At 34.9% G+C, this 15973-nt stretch overlaps 1 protein-coding gene across 1 annotated transcript; it reads right to left on the bottom strand.

The window, feature by feature from the left end:
• Positions 1-14341: 14341 nt before the first annotated feature.
• Positions 14342-15107, bottom strand: LOC115927423. The gene is made up of 2 exons (XM_030993290.1): positions 14669-15107; positions 14342-14388 (listed from the first exon to the last, which is right to left on the bottom strand). Exons 1-2 carry the CDS (start codon positions 15105-15107, stop codon positions 14342-14344), a joined length of 486 nt encoding a protein of 161 aa, XP_030849150.1.
• Positions 15108-15973: the final 866 nt, after the last annotated feature.

Here is a 15973-nt window from a genome sequence, read left to right as displayed (position 1 = left end):
ATGGATTGTATGTTTGCCTTACTTTGATGAATTGGTGTTGTATTACTTGGGTAAGAAGGAATATTTGTGCAAAATGATAAATATATGTTTCCTAAACCAATGTAACCATAAATGTCCCTTAAAAATACGACATTAAAACTGTCTGTAAAGCTTCCAACTGAATATCTCCATTTTCCTAATTAAAAATAAAAAATCGAACAGATGAGTATTATTTTTAAATAAAGTGTATTCTAACAAATATGTGTATCATGTTTCTTCTCTCCTTGGGCTACGTATATAGGGTGTAAGTATCCATTTCAATTTAATTATAACTTCTTTATAAGTTCTGGTCTTCTTTCTAAATATTTCAGCTTGTATTCACTTTCAAGGCTTTTTAGGCTCACCACGATAGAATACTAGGCTGTTGTATAAATTCTACATCTTGTCCATGATCACCTCTCACCATTGGTTTTAAAATTCTAATTTGTCATCATTATGAAGTCATCGATTGTATGTTTGCCTTAATTTGATGAATTGGTATTGCATTCCTTGGGTAAGAAGGAATATTTGTGCAAAATGATAAATATATGTTTCCTTAACCAATGTAACCATAAATGTCCCTTAAAAATACGGCATGAAAATTGTCTGTAAGGCTTTCAACTGATGATCGCCATCATTCCCATAAAGAAAGAGAAATTTTAAAGATGAGTATCATTTGAATATGAAGTGTATTCTAATATCATCTGCATTTTCCCTATTCCCTTGTTCTTTGTTTAATGAACGTTAGTATCAATAACAATTAAAATATCTCTTTGTTATATTTTCTGGTCATTTTCAGAATATTTTCCATGTATTTAATTCTACGACTTAAAAAAAAAAAAAAAGCTAACCACATTAGAATGTTTGAGTGTTGTAGAAAAGCTGTCACCTATTTATGATAACTTCCAACTATAGGTTTCAATTGTTTTATTTTTCATCTTTATTAAAGTCACGGATTGTATGTTTATATTGTGTGTTTGTATTACTTTAGTGTTGTAATCCTTCGGTAATAAGGGATATTCATACACAATGATAGGAGGAAGCGTTCCAAACTATTGTAACCATAAATGCCACTTAACATACGACATGAAAACTGTTTTAAAAGCTTCCTACTGAGAATCTCCATCTTTCCCATCAATAAAGAGAAATGAAAAAGTGGAGTATTATTTGTGTACAATGTGTATTCTAACATGTATTTGTATCATTTTTCCTCTACCCTTGGGCTACGTTCATAGGGAGTAAGTATCCATCTAAATTTAATCATAACGTCTTAATATGTTCTGGTCGTCCTTCAAAATATTTCGATTTGTATTCACTTTTAGTTCTTTTTAGGCACACTTCGATATAACGCTAGGTTGTTGTAGAAATGCTACCTCTCTATGATCACTTCTCACCATCAATTTTAAAATTCCCTTTTTTTCATCATTTATGAGTTCATGTTTTGTATGTTTGTCTAATATGTATTTTTGCCTTAATACTTTAATGAATTTGTGTTGTATTCCTTGGGTTAGAAGGAACGTTTGTGCAAAATGATGAAGATATGTATCTTAAACCAATGTAACCATAAATGCCCTTTAAAAATACGGCATGAAAACTGTCATTAACATTTCCAACTAAAGATCTAAATTGTTCCCATTAAGAATGAGAAATAAAAATGATGAGGATTATTTGTATATAAAGTGTATTCTAACAAATAATTTTTATCATTTTCCTCTACCCTGGGGCTACGTATATAGGGTGTAAGTATCCCTCTAAATTTAATTTTGACTTCCTTATAAGTTCTGGTCTTCTTTTTAAATATTTCAGCTTGTTTTCACGTTTAAGGCTTTTTAGGCTCACCACGAAAGAATACTAGGTCGTTGTAGAAATGCTACAACTTGTCCATGATCACTTCTCACCATTGGTTTTATAATTCTAATTTGTCATCATTAAGAAGTCATGGATTGTATGTTTATCTGATGTCTTTGTCTTACTTTGGTGAATTGGTGTTGTAATCCTTCGGTAAGCAGGAATATTCGTGCACAATTGTTAAAGCTATGTTAACTAAACCATTGTAACCATGAATACAACTTGAAAATCAAGGCATGAAAATGGGTATAAGGATCCCAACTGATAATCTCCTTCTTTCTCATGAATAAAGATGGATGAAAACGATGAGTATCATTCGAATATGAAGTGTATTCTAATATCTAGTTTTATCTTTATTCCCATTACTATTTCGTTTCATTCATAGCGAGTAAGTATACATCTAAATATAATTACAACTTTTTTTTTTATACATTCCGGTCATTTTCTGAATGTTTTATATTTGTGTTCAATTTAAGTAATTATGAACTTTCCGAGATAGAATGCTTGGGTGTTGTGAAAATGCTACCACCTCTTCATGGTAACTTCTAACTACTGGTTTTTACAATTTTAAGTTTTCATCTTTTATGATGTCACGGATTGATTTCTTTTCACATCTTGTATTACTTCAATGAACTGGTGTTATAATATTTGGGTAGGAATGGATATGTGTGTGAAATGATAAATACATGTTTCCTATACCAATTTAACCATAAATGCCTCTCAAAAATACGCCATTCAAATTGTCTGTAAAGCTTCCAACTGAAGCCTTCAATCTTCCCAATTAAAAATGAAAAATGAAAAAGATGAGTATCATTTGAATATATAGTGTATTCAAATTTGTATTTGTATCATGTTTCCTCTACCCTTCGGCTTCTTTCATAGTGAGGTAGTATCCATCCAAATTTAATTATAACTTCTTTATAACTTCTGGTCTTCTTTTAAAATATTTCAGCTTGCATATACTTTTAAGAAATTTTAGGCTCACCACGATAGAATACTAGGTTGTTGTAGAAATGCTACCACTTGTCCATGATCACGTATCACCATTTGTTTTAGAATTCGAATTTGTCATCATTAAAAAGTCATGGATTGTATGTTTATCTTATGTCTTACTTTTTCTTACTTTGATGAATTGGTGTTGTAATCCTTTGGTAAGCAGGAAAATTTGTGCACAATGATGAAGCTATGTTTTCTTAACCATTGTAATCATAAATACCACTTAAAAATCAAGGCATGAAAATTGTCTATAAGGATCCAAACTGATATGTTAGGTATATAGAACAAAATGATAGACATGCCAGCTGCAATGCATACTAATGTAATGCACATGCCGATGTAACATACATGCCAATGTAATATACATAACAGCCAGTGACAATAGGACAATAGATGGATACCTGAATAGCATACTATTACCATTATAGGAAGAATGTCACTGCTTTGAACTAACAAGCCACTTCACTACCAGCAGCCAAGTAAAAAGGACACTCCCTTAACTCTCAGGTAAAGCACACATGTTATAGTGTGTCAGAGATACAACAGTGTCGACGAGGATGATTGGATTTCACCAAGAATTTTGGCCGCATTGAAGAGTATCACCCAGAATCAGGGGACTTTTCATCCTACATCGAGAGATTTGAACAATTTCTTCAAGCAAATGATCAAGCCAATCACAGTTGGTTTCTACCCTCACTGCTCATCCGTCTCCAAAGCCTTTGATAATTGCTGAGAGATTCAAATTTCATCAGCGTAACCAGCTTCCACATGAATCGGTTTCTGGTTATACAGCTGAATTGAGGCGCTTCTCTAACACATGTGAGTTTGATACTTTTCTTCTAGAAGCATTAAGGGACAAATTTGTGTGTGGACTTCAAAACCGTGTAATTCAGAAGAAGTTATTGAGTGAGTTCGATCTCACCTTTGACAAAGCATTGAAGTATGCATTGGTCATGGAGCTGGCTGACAGGGATACACGTGAAATTTAGGGAGAAGCTGTTGGAGAAAGAGAAGTCAAGAAAGTCGGTTCGAGCAGCGGCAGATACAGTTCTCGAGCAAAGAAACAACCGCGCTTCACAACACCAGTTCTAAGGTGCAAGGAGCTTGTTATCGATGTGGACAGGGGCAACACCCTCCATCAAGTTGTAAGTACAAGTCGTACAAATGCAATAACTGTGGAAAGGTTGGACACTTAGCAGCTGTATGTAAGAGTAAGTCAACCAAATTTGTTGTTTCTGAATTACGAGAGGAAGGTGATTGTGAAATGCATACCCTTGGGTTGTTCACTGTGGCTGAGAAGTCAAAGGATGATGCACTCACAGTGACTGTTGAAATTAATGATAGACCAGTAATCATGGAAGTTGATACTGGTGCGTCAATGAGTGTCATTCCAGCAGACTTGTATCATGATAAATTGCAGCACATAAGACTGGATAAACCTACTTACAGATTCAAACCCTTCTCAGGGACATTGCCTCTTTTTGGTCAAGCCCAAGTCAAAGTGCAGTATGGTGACAATATCATTTTTGACGTCTTGATTGTAGCAGATATCAAGGACCAGCCAGCAATTCTTGGTAGGATTTGGCTCGAAAGCATCCAGCCTTAATGGAGATCGGTGTTCAGAGTTGGACCAGTGAAGGATGATGCATTTCAAGGAAGTACCCAACAAGGACTGTCTGAAATTCAACGAAAACATCAGGCAGTGTTCGAGCCAGGTCTTGGAAGCATGACAAATCACAAGGCTAAGATTAAAGTCAAATCTGATGCTCAGCCCCGCTTAAATAAAGCAAGACCTGTACCGTATGCCTTGAGAAATAAGGTAGAAGCTCAGCTTGACAAACTTGTTAAACAAGGAGTTCTCATTACAGTTTCACACATCAATTGGGCTGTCCTTTTGTTGTAGTACCGAAGTCTGACAAGTCAATTCGAATTTTTGGGGTGAAAAAGTTTCACCCTTACATCTATGGACGTCAGTTCACACTGATGACGGATCACAAGCCACTTGTTACCATATTATGCCCAAAGTCTGGAGTTCCGACGATAGCAGCAGCTAGGATGCATCGCTGGGCCTTAATCTTGTCTGCATACAGCTACGATATCAAGTGCAAGAGCGGTGTACAGCATATGAATGCAGATGGCCTGTTTAGACTTCCTATGCAGGTGAATCATCCTAGAGGTGAAGAAAAGAGCATTTTTCATTACACTCACCTAGATGAGTTGCCACTGACATCACAAGAGATTGCTACTGCTACAGCTAAGGACCCAGTTCTATCACAAGTGTTACAGTATACACAGAGAGGATGGCCCAACTCAGTGGATGATGATGGCCTTAAACCATATTTTCATCGCTGACATGAGCTTTCAGTGGATCAAGATGTCTTAATATGGGGACTAAGAGTCATTATACCCGACTGTCTGCAGACCAAGTTGCTGACTGAACTACATGAGGGTCATATCGGTATGAGTCGTATGAAGAGCTTGGCTAGAAGTTTCTTCTGGTGGCCTAATTTTAATCACTGGCAAGGAATTGTCACACATGTCTTAATATGAGGAGTCAACCCGCGGAAGCGCTGCTTCACTCATTTAAATGGCCTTCAAGAGTTTGGGAGCGATTTCATGCAGATTTTGCAGAGCTAGCTGGCCAGCATTTCCTCTTACTAGTTGATTTTTACTCCAAATGGATTGAAGTCTTTCCAATGAGAACTACAACAACTAGTGCTATGAATGATGTACTACGACACATATTTGCTACCCATGGAATTCCTGAGCACTTTGTATTCAATTTCAATTTAATTCAAAAATGGTTTTTATTATAGCAGAAACATGGTTCATACAAATACAATTTTACATGAAGGACAGCCTTGGCTGGAATATTCATGTTTACATGTTCGGCACAATAGATAACAATTTTAAATATATACATGTAAAAAACTAGCAATATCAAAAATAAGACTTAGATTCTGTAACTAAAATCCATAAACACATTGCACAAGTTTCCAGAAATACATCTGTAATTGCTTACACATGTCCTATAAAAGTCAATACAAGCATGGTAAAAAGATTAAAATGGGTACATTTAAACAGCCTGCTGAGGGGAGGAGACAAGCACTTAGTATACCTGCAATAACGATAAAAGTACAAAATAAAACATTTTTTTTTTCTTCTTCAACTTGTATTGAGTATGTCAACTAGAAATGACAGTGGGCTATTTTTTAAATCTTTTTGTTTTGAATTGAAATTGTTGATAAATGGAAATACGGCGAAGAGTAATATTAGTTTTTTTTTTCTTAGGTAACCAGGTCTGACAAATAGAGTGATTTGAAAGGGATTTTGCGAATTTTCTACAAAGTGCTAGTCTCCTCTCCTCAAGAGTTGGTAAATCGCATACTTGATATGCATTAGAATAGGTAATGTAACCAGGCCCTAAAATAATCTTACATACTCTACGTTGTATTTTTTCAAGATCATTATTTTGTTCTACTGTAAGACTGCTATGGAACGCTGGAGCACAATATTCTAAAATTGGTCGTATATAACCTACGTATATTGTCACTAAATCCTTAAAAGGTAAATTTAATTTCTTAAGTTTCCTCAACATGTACAGTTTTTGAACCGCAATTCATTTCTGCACAGCTCGCTGAGTTCTTCAAGAAAAATGGGGTGAATCACATTAGAGTTCCACCTTATCATCCATCTTCTAATGGAGCTGCTGAACGTTGCGTTCAAACCTTAAAGCAGAATCTAAAGGCATACAAGGAGAGTGGTTTGACTACTCAACATCAGATTGCCGACTTTCTCTTCACTTCTCACAACACTCCACATTCCCTTACTGGACGCACACCAGCTGAATTACTGTTGAAGAGACAACCACGTACCCGCATGAGTCTAAATAAACCTTCCTTTGCTAAAACAGTGGGCAAGAAGCAAGCTGCTGCCAAGAGAACATATGACAGAGGGCGTACCAGCATTCATCAGTTTTCACCTGGTCAGCGTGTCATGGCACATGCATACAGAGGAAAGAACAAGCGGGACTGTGGAATCATTGTGCAAGCTTTGGGACCAGTAAGATATGGTGTTCAAGTTGGTGATAAACAAAAACAGGTTCATCTTGATAAAATCATAAGATGAACCATTAATGACCTTCCTCCATCTACCTTAGATGATGACGATGATATACCCATTACACTAGCATCACATGACCAGTCTGATGGACCAACATCACCTCCTCGGGAACAAACTACATCCGCAGGGAGAATAAACAGAAATCCTGTTCGTGATCGACGTCCACCGAACAGGCTGGATTATAAGTAACTATAGAGAGGAGCAGAATGCATGCATATTTTTGTTTTAACTCCAAGATGGAACTTTCAAAATACATATGTTAATTCATTGATTTTGTTGGATGTCCGTGTGGAGCAGCATATATGACTTATTTGACTCACTACCAGGAGGCATCAATATTTTGGGCTAAGATGAAAACTTTGGAAGTCCTTTGAAAGAAGAAAATGTAATTTTGACGATATCGTGAGAAATCTATGAGATACATGGAATTATGGAAATTATATTTTGTTTTGATGATGCTGACCAAACAATGTGATGCGGAAAGAGTGTTATGTATATAGAACAACATAATAGATTTGCCAGCTGCAATGCATACCAATGTAATGCACATGCTGATGTAACATACATGCCAGCCAGTGACAATAGGACAATAGATGGATACCTGAATAGCATACCATTACCGCTATAGGAATAATGGCACTGCTTTGAACTTCCAAGCCACTTCACTACAGCAGCCAAGTAGAAAGGACACCCCCTTAGCCCTCAGGTAAAGCACACATGTTATTGTGTATCAGAGATACAACAGGTGTATGTTAATCTTATGTTTTTGTCTAACTTTAATGAACTGGTATTGTAATCCTTCGGTAAGCAGGAATATTCGTGCACAATGATGAAGCTATGTTTCATTAACCATTGTAGCCATACATACAACTTGAAAATCATGGCTTGGAAATGGGTATAAGGATCCCAACTGATAATCTCCTTCTTTATCATGAAGAAAGATGGATGAAAACGATGAGTATCATTCGAATATGAAGTGTATTCTAATATCTTTATTCCTCTACTATTGTTTTTCATTCATAGCGTGTAAGTATACATCTAAATATAATTACAATTTTTGTTTACATTCCGGTCATTTTCTGAATGTTTATATTTGAATTCAATTTGAGTAATCATGAACTTACCAAGATAGAATGCCAGGGTGTTGTAGAAATGCTACCACCTCTTCATGATAACTTCCAACTACCGGTTTTTAAAACTTTTATTTCTCATCTTTCATGAGGTCGTGGATTGTATGTTTATCTTATGTATGTTTGCCTTACTTTGATGAGTTAGTGTAAAAAGGAATATTTGTGTTAAATGATAAATATATGTTTCCTAATCCAATGTAACCATTATGCCCCTTAAAAATACGGCATGAAAATTGTCTGCAAGGCTTCCAACTGATGATCTCCATCATTCCCATTAAGAAAGAGAAATGAAAAAGACGAGTATCATTTGTATATAAAGTGTAATCTAATGTCATCTGTATTTTTTCCTTTCCACTTGTCCTTTGTTCATAGATCGTAAGTATCCATCTTAATTCAAATATATCTTTGTTATATCTTCGGGTCATTTTTGAGAATCTTGTTCATGTATTCACTTTTACGCTTTTGTTTAGCTTATCCCGTTAGAATGCTTGGGTGTTGTAGAAATTATACCACCTATACATGATAACTTAAAACAATAGGTATCGAAAATTTAATTTTTCATCTTTAATAAAGTCACAGAATCTATGCTTATATTGTTTGTTTGTCTTACTTAAAAGAATTAGTGTTGTAATCCTTTGGTAAGAAAGGATATACATGCACAATGATGAAGATATGTTTTCAAAACCATCGAATTATAAATGGCACTACAAAATAAAAGCATTAAACTATTTTCTAGGCTTCCAATTAATAATCTCCTTCCTCCCCGTGAAGAAAGAGAAATGAAAAAGATGAGTATCACTTGTATATCAAGTGTAATGTATTGTCATCTGTATTTTTTTCCTTTTCACTTGTACTTTGTTCATAGAACGTAAGTATCCATCTAAATTCAAATAGATCTTTGTTATATGAAGAGCTTGATTCCAAAAGGAGCTACATCCATATTTTATCAAAATGGATTTATTTGTCTTAAAATAATGATTTCCTACAAGGGGACAAAATGCACTATATCACATTCGAAAATTTCACCAGGAAGTATGAAAAAATGTAGGTACCATATCATGTTTCATTTCAAAAGGAGCTAAATCCAAATCGGTTTCATTCCAAAAGGAGCTAAATCCACTTTGGGTTATTCTGAGTAAATCAGCTTTTTTATTTCTCCTCTTTCCCTTTAGCAATGTACCTTCATGTTGTTATATATTTTAAAGGTGTCGCCCTGGACCAATAATATATGATAAGAAAAAAATCTGCCACTTATTCCTGATTTTTACTAAATTTTTTAGATTTTGCGGATTTAGCTCCTTTTGGAATGAAACATGGATTTAGCTCCTTTTGGAATAAAACGGATTTAACTCCTTTAGGAATGAAAATGTGATATGTTGTTTAATTTCTTTTCAAAAGCTTTTTTGTTGTTGTGATTTCACTATTATTATTTTTAAAGAAAAGGTTTGCTACTAAATTTGAATAAATTTCAGTGACTTTATTGAGAAAATATGAAATTTTCCAGGTACAATATCATGTTTCATTCCAAAAGGAGCTAAATCCACGAAAAAAATAATTCTAAAAATTAAGTAAAAATCAGGAAAAACTGGTAGATTTTTTCTCATCATATATTATTGGTCCAGGGTGACACCTTTAAAATATATAACAACATTAAAGTCCATGGCTAAAGGGAAAATAGAGAAATAAAAAAAGGTGATTTACTCAGAAGTACCCAAAGTGGATTTAGCTACTTTTGGAATGAAACTCTTCATATGTTCTGGTCATTTTTCAGAATCTTCTTCATGTATTCACTTTTACGCTTTTGTTTAGCTTATCCCGTTAGAATGCTTGGGTGTTGTAGAAATTATACCACCTATACATGATAACTTAAAACAATAAGTTTCGAAAATTAAAATTTTCATCTTTATTAAAGTGACATATTCTATGCTTATATTATGTGTTTGTATTACTTTAATGAACTGGTATTGTAATCCTTCGGTAAGCAGGGATATTCGTGCACAATGATGAAGCTATGTTTCATTAACCATTGTAACCATAAATACAACTTGAAAATCAAGGCTTGGAAATGGGTATAAGGATCCCAACTGATAATCTCCTTCTTTCTCATGAATAAAGATGGATGAAAACGATGAGTATCATTCGAATATGAAGTGTATTCTAATATCTTTATTCCTCTACTATTGTTTTTCATTCATAGCGTGTAAGTATACATCTAAATATAATTACAATTTTTGTTATACATTCCGGTCATTTTCTGAATGTTTATATTTGTATTCAATTTGAGTAATCATGAACTTACCAAGATAGAATGTCAGGGTGTTGTAGAAATGCTACCACCTCTTCATGATAACTTCCAACTACCGGTTTTTAAAACTTTTATTTCTCATCTTTCATGAGGTCGTGGATTGTATGTTTATCTTATGTATGTTTGCCTTACTTGGATGAGTTAGTGTAAAAAGGAATATTTGTGTTAAATGATAAATATATGTTTCCTAATCCAATGTAACCATTATGCCCCTTAAAAATACGGCATGAAAATTGTCTGCAAGGCTTCCAACTGATGATCTCCATCATTCCCATTAAGAAAGAGAAATGAAAAAGACGAGTATCATTTGTATATAAAGTGTAATCTAATGTCATTTGTATTTTTTCCTTTCCACTTGTCCTTTGTTCATAGATCGTAAGTATCCATCTTAATTAAAATATATTTTTGTTATATCTTCGGGTCATTTTTGAGAATCTTGTTCATGTATTCACTTTTACGCTTTTGTTTAGCTTATCCCGTTAGAATGCTTGGGTGTTGTAGAAATTATACCACCTATACATGATAACTTAAAACAATAAGTTTCGAAAATTAAATTTTTCATCTTTATTAAAGTGACATATTCTATGCTTATATTATGTGTTTGTATTACTTTAATGAACTGGTATTGTAATCCTTCGGTAAGCAGGAATATTCGTGCACAATGATGAAGCTATGTTTCATTAACCATTGTAACCATAAATACAACTTGAAAATCATGGCTTGGAAATGGGTATAAGGATCCCAACTGATAATCTCCTTCTTTATCATGAATAAAGATGGATGAAAACGATGAGTATCATTCGAATATGAAGTGTATTCTAATATCTTTATTCCTCTACTATTGTTTTTCATTCATAGCGTGTAAGTATACATCTAAATATAATTACAATTGTTGTTATACATTCCGGTCATTTTCTGAATGTTTATATTTGTATTCAATTTGAGTAATCATAAACTTACCAAGATAGAATGCCAGGGTGTTGTAGAAATGCTACCACCTCTTCATGATAACTTCCAACTACCGGTTTTTAAAACTTGTATTTCTCATCTTTCATGAGGTCGTGGATTGTATGTTTATCTTATGTATGTTTGCCTTACTTTGATGAGTTAGTGTAAAAAGGAATATTTGTGTTAAATGATAAATATATGTTTCCTAATCCAATGTAACCATTATGCCCCTTAAAAATACGGCATGAAAATTGTCTGCAAGGCTTCCAACTGATGATCTCCATCATTCCCATTAAGAAAGAGAAATGAAAAAGACGAGTATCGTTTGTATATAAAGTGTGATCTAATGTCATCTGTATTTTTTCCTTTCCACTTGTCCTTTGTTCATAGATCGTAAGTATTCATCTTAATTCAAATATATCTTTGTTATATCTTCGGGTCATTTTTGAGAATCTTGTTCATGTATTCACTTTTACGCTTTTGTTTAGCTTATCCCGTTAGAATGCTTGGGTGTTGTAGAAATTATACCACCTATACATGATAACTTTAAACAATAGGTATCGAAAATTTAATTTTTCATCTTTAATAAAGTCACAGAATCTATGCTTATATTGTTTGTTTGTCTTACTTAAAAAAATTAGTGTTGTAATCCTTTGGTAAGAAAGGATATACATGCACAATGATGAAGATATGTTTTCAAAACCATCGAATTATAAATGGCACTACAAAATAAAAGCATTAAACTATTTTCTAGGCTTCCAATTAATAATCTCCTTCCTCCCCGTGAAGAAAGAGAAATGAAAAAGATGAGTATCACTTGTATATAAAGTGTAATGTATTGTCATCTGTATTTTTTCCCTTTTCACTCGTACTTTGTTCATAGAACGTAAGTATCCGTCTAAATTCAAATAGATCTTTGTTATATGTTCTGGTTATTTTTCAGAATCTTGTTCATGTATTCACTTTTACGCTTTTGTTTAGCTTATCCCGTTAGAATGCTTGGGTGTTGTAGAAATTATACCACCTATACATGATAACTAAAAACAATAAGTTTCGAAAATTAAATTTTTCATCTTTATTAAAGTGACATATTCTATGCTTATATTATGTGTTTGTATTACTTAAATGAACTAGTGTTGTAATCCTTCGGTAAAAAAGGATATGCATGCACAATGATGAAGATATGTTTTTAAAACCATCGAACCATAAATGGCACTACAAAATAAAAGCATGAAACTATGTTTTAGGCTTCCAAGTGATAATCTCCTTCTTCCGCATGAAGAAAGAGAAATGAAAAAAAAAGATTAGTATCATTTGTATATAAAGTGTAATCTTATGTCATCTTTTTTTGTCCCTGCCCCCTTGTCCTCTGTTCATAGTCCGTAAGTATCCATCTAAATTTAATTATCTCTTTGTTTATATGTTCTGGTCATTGTTTTGAATCTTGTTCATGTATTCACTTCTACGCTTTTGTTTTAGCCCACCACGTAAGAATGCTTGGGTGTTGTATAAATTATACCACCTATACATGATAACTAAAAACGATAGGTTTCGAAAATTTAATTTTTCATCTCTAATAAAGTCATATATTATATGCTTATATTGTGTGTTTGTCTTACTTAAATGAAGTTTTCCATTCATTAAATTTAAAATGGTTTATTTAAATACTTTCATTGCAGCAAAGCCGAATTGCGAAAATGTACAATAACACAGTGACAATCGATAAAATGCATAATTTAGAACATGGTAACATCACAATCAAACTATTATTAATTGAGAAAAAAAAGTACAGTCAGGATGGATGAAACAGAAAAGAGACAGAGAAAAATGAAGAGAGAAATAGAGAGAGAAAGAGAGAAAAAAGAAGAGAGAGAGAGAGAGGGTGGGGAAACTGCAACTGGGATGTAGGAGCACAAGGAGACAGAAGCTGTCCTAACATGGACAAAGAAGGTAGAGAAATAATGATGAAAGGAAAGAGTTAAAAAAGGAGGATGGTATGGAGGGAAAAAGAGGGAGAGAAGAGTAGGGGAACACACACAAACACTGAATGCTTGAAATTATCATGATAAAATAGATTACACTACCTTCACATAAATATTCAAATACTGTTATTAACATCTCGGCTGATTTGTAATTTCAGTTAAAAGTATGAGACTAAATCATTGTTAATTGTCATTATATAAAAAGAGAATGTTTTTTGATTAGAGGGGAAAAAAAGATATTTTGAAGAAGAAACAATTTACAATTTATAATCATTCTAGAAAACAATTATTACAAAAAAGAAAATTTAATCAAGGTACTCCAAATAAATATATATTGCATTTAAAAATTATTGAATTTCTCATAATCGTGATCCTGCTTCTCATTAGATAATATTGATGAAAATGTTAAAAAACATAATTTAAAAAACAAACAAACAACACCTTAACAAAATATTCTTTATAATCAATCCTATCAGTGTTAAGATGCCGGATCAAAGAAGGCACAGGGCTGTTTCTAAATCTTGTAGTTCGAAATCGTAACTCTACAGTGGCTATTGCGTTTCTAGTCTGATAGTTACAAGGCCTACTTTTTGGTAGAAGGTGATGCAGTTTACATGAGGACAGTTGCATGGATTTTGCGAACGAGTTTCACCCGTCTATCTTCGAGGGACACTACTTTTGACTGGAGTGATGCACTCTTGTACGAGTAATATTCTGCACCAAGGATGATTCTAAGGGCACGCTTTTGTACCTGTTCGATGGTTTCGACTTGTTGCTTTGTCAGACCTCCTGACCACACAGGTACAGCATATTCGACCACTGGTCTAACGAAACTAGTAGAAACAACAATAAGGCCCTGAACTGGAAGACTGTGATGCTTCAAGGTGCGAAGGACATTCAGACGACTATTTGCACGTTTTACCATATACTGAACATGCGTATTCCATTTCAAATCCGACTGGATAAAAACTCCAAGTAGTTTTAATGTATCGCTACGTTGCAGCGATGCGTCCTAGAGAGTAAGCACCACCAGTCGTGCCTGATTCCTACAAAAGCAGACGTCAATTGTTGAACACTTCTGCAAATTCAAACGCATGTTATTGGTGGCTGACCATTCCTGTAGTTGAGTTAGTTCAGACAAGAGGGTTGATTGTGATCTAGCAGGGCGCGTTTCGACGAAAGTGAGATCATCAACATATTTGAAATGATTAACACATATATCATTGGCACTAGGTACACTGTTCTCATTGACTGCTGCATCATTTCTTTAACCAAGGCCATAAACACAACCGGGCCTAATTTGGTGCCCTGGGGTACACCTGCTAAAGTAAAACACCAATCGGACAGGGCCCCTTTGTATTTCACTCGTTGATGGCGCTCTGAGAGGAAATTCTCAATCCATGCAACGTGACCGCCTTTGACACCCATGTCTAATAGTTTGTTGATCGCTACGGTATGATCCACCCGATCAAAAGCTTTAGAGAAATCGGTGATGAGGATCGTGGAGGATGAGGTACCCTTATCAGCATGACTGTGAACCGTGTGAAGAATGTCGATCAAACAGTGACTGGTAGAAATACCTTTTAAATTACCATACTGAGTAGGATCTAACCTTGACATCATTGATTTGAGAACATCCTTAGCGACAAAGTGGTCTGCCACCTTTGCGAAGGTGTCCGTCAGGGCAATTGGTCGAAGACTGTCCACGTGAGCTGGTATCGTTTTGGGAAGAGGCGTAACATGCGCTCGCTCCCACATTGGCGGAATAGACAACTGGGAGTAGGATGCGTTAATGCTATCAGTCAAAGGGTTTAGTAAGCTCATATGCAAATAGTTTGATATACCGCGACGAGATACAATCTGGACCGCATGCTTTCCTGACTTTGACTTTGCTTAATCCCATGAAGACTTCCCATAGAGATACATGTCGAAGAGGTTGTGCTGGTAAGTAAGCTGGCAAGCGTTCTCTGTCAACTGGTTCAAGATCGGCTGCAACTGAGGAAAACTTCTCGCAGATGGCATTTGCGATTCCTTCGTGGTCTGAAGGCTCTAAATTTGGCTCACAGATTGAGACCGACGTGTCTTTATCTGACATCACACAAATTTGTCGGAACCATTCGCTTGGATTGGTAGATTTCAGACGTTGTACACGATTAACGTAATACATGCCTTGGCATTCTTAATTTCACGCTTGATTTTGTTTCGTAGTTGTCTCCACAAACATGGTTTGTTGTCACGAAAGGCTTTTTGGCGCTTGATAAGGCCTTTAAGGTAAGGGGTGATCCAAAATTCATCAGCTGGGTGCATTTTGATAGTACGAGTTGGGAAGTAAGTATCCATCGACTGATGGATAGTGTCGTAGAACGCCGTGCACTTTTCAGCCACACCATTGGTAGAGAAAACTTCTGACCCATCATAATTGAGTATCCAAGTTCCATATTCCCTTATTTTGCTATCAGTCATTGGGCGAACTATACGCTTCTGTGTCTTATTTCGCATAGGCACATGCGTAAGGGGTGTGTAGAGAACAACACAATGGTTACTAGGGACTTTTAGATTGAGTGGACGAGAACACGACGAACGCCGACTGATCATGCGTGTCAACGTACTTAACTACAATTAGA

This window comes from Strongylocentrotus purpuratus, unplaced genomic scaffold (assembly GCF_000002235.5).
Source record: "Strongylocentrotus purpuratus isolate Spur 01 unplaced genomic scaffold, Spur_5.0 spur5_scaffold_20, whole genome shotgun sequence".
Lineage (NCBI taxonomy): Eukaryota > Metazoa > Echinodermata > Echinoidea > Camarodonta > Strongylocentrotidae > Strongylocentrotus > Strongylocentrotus purpuratus.
Note: the sequence above shows the minus strand (reverse complement) of the source record. Positions and strands in the feature narration are given on the sequence as shown.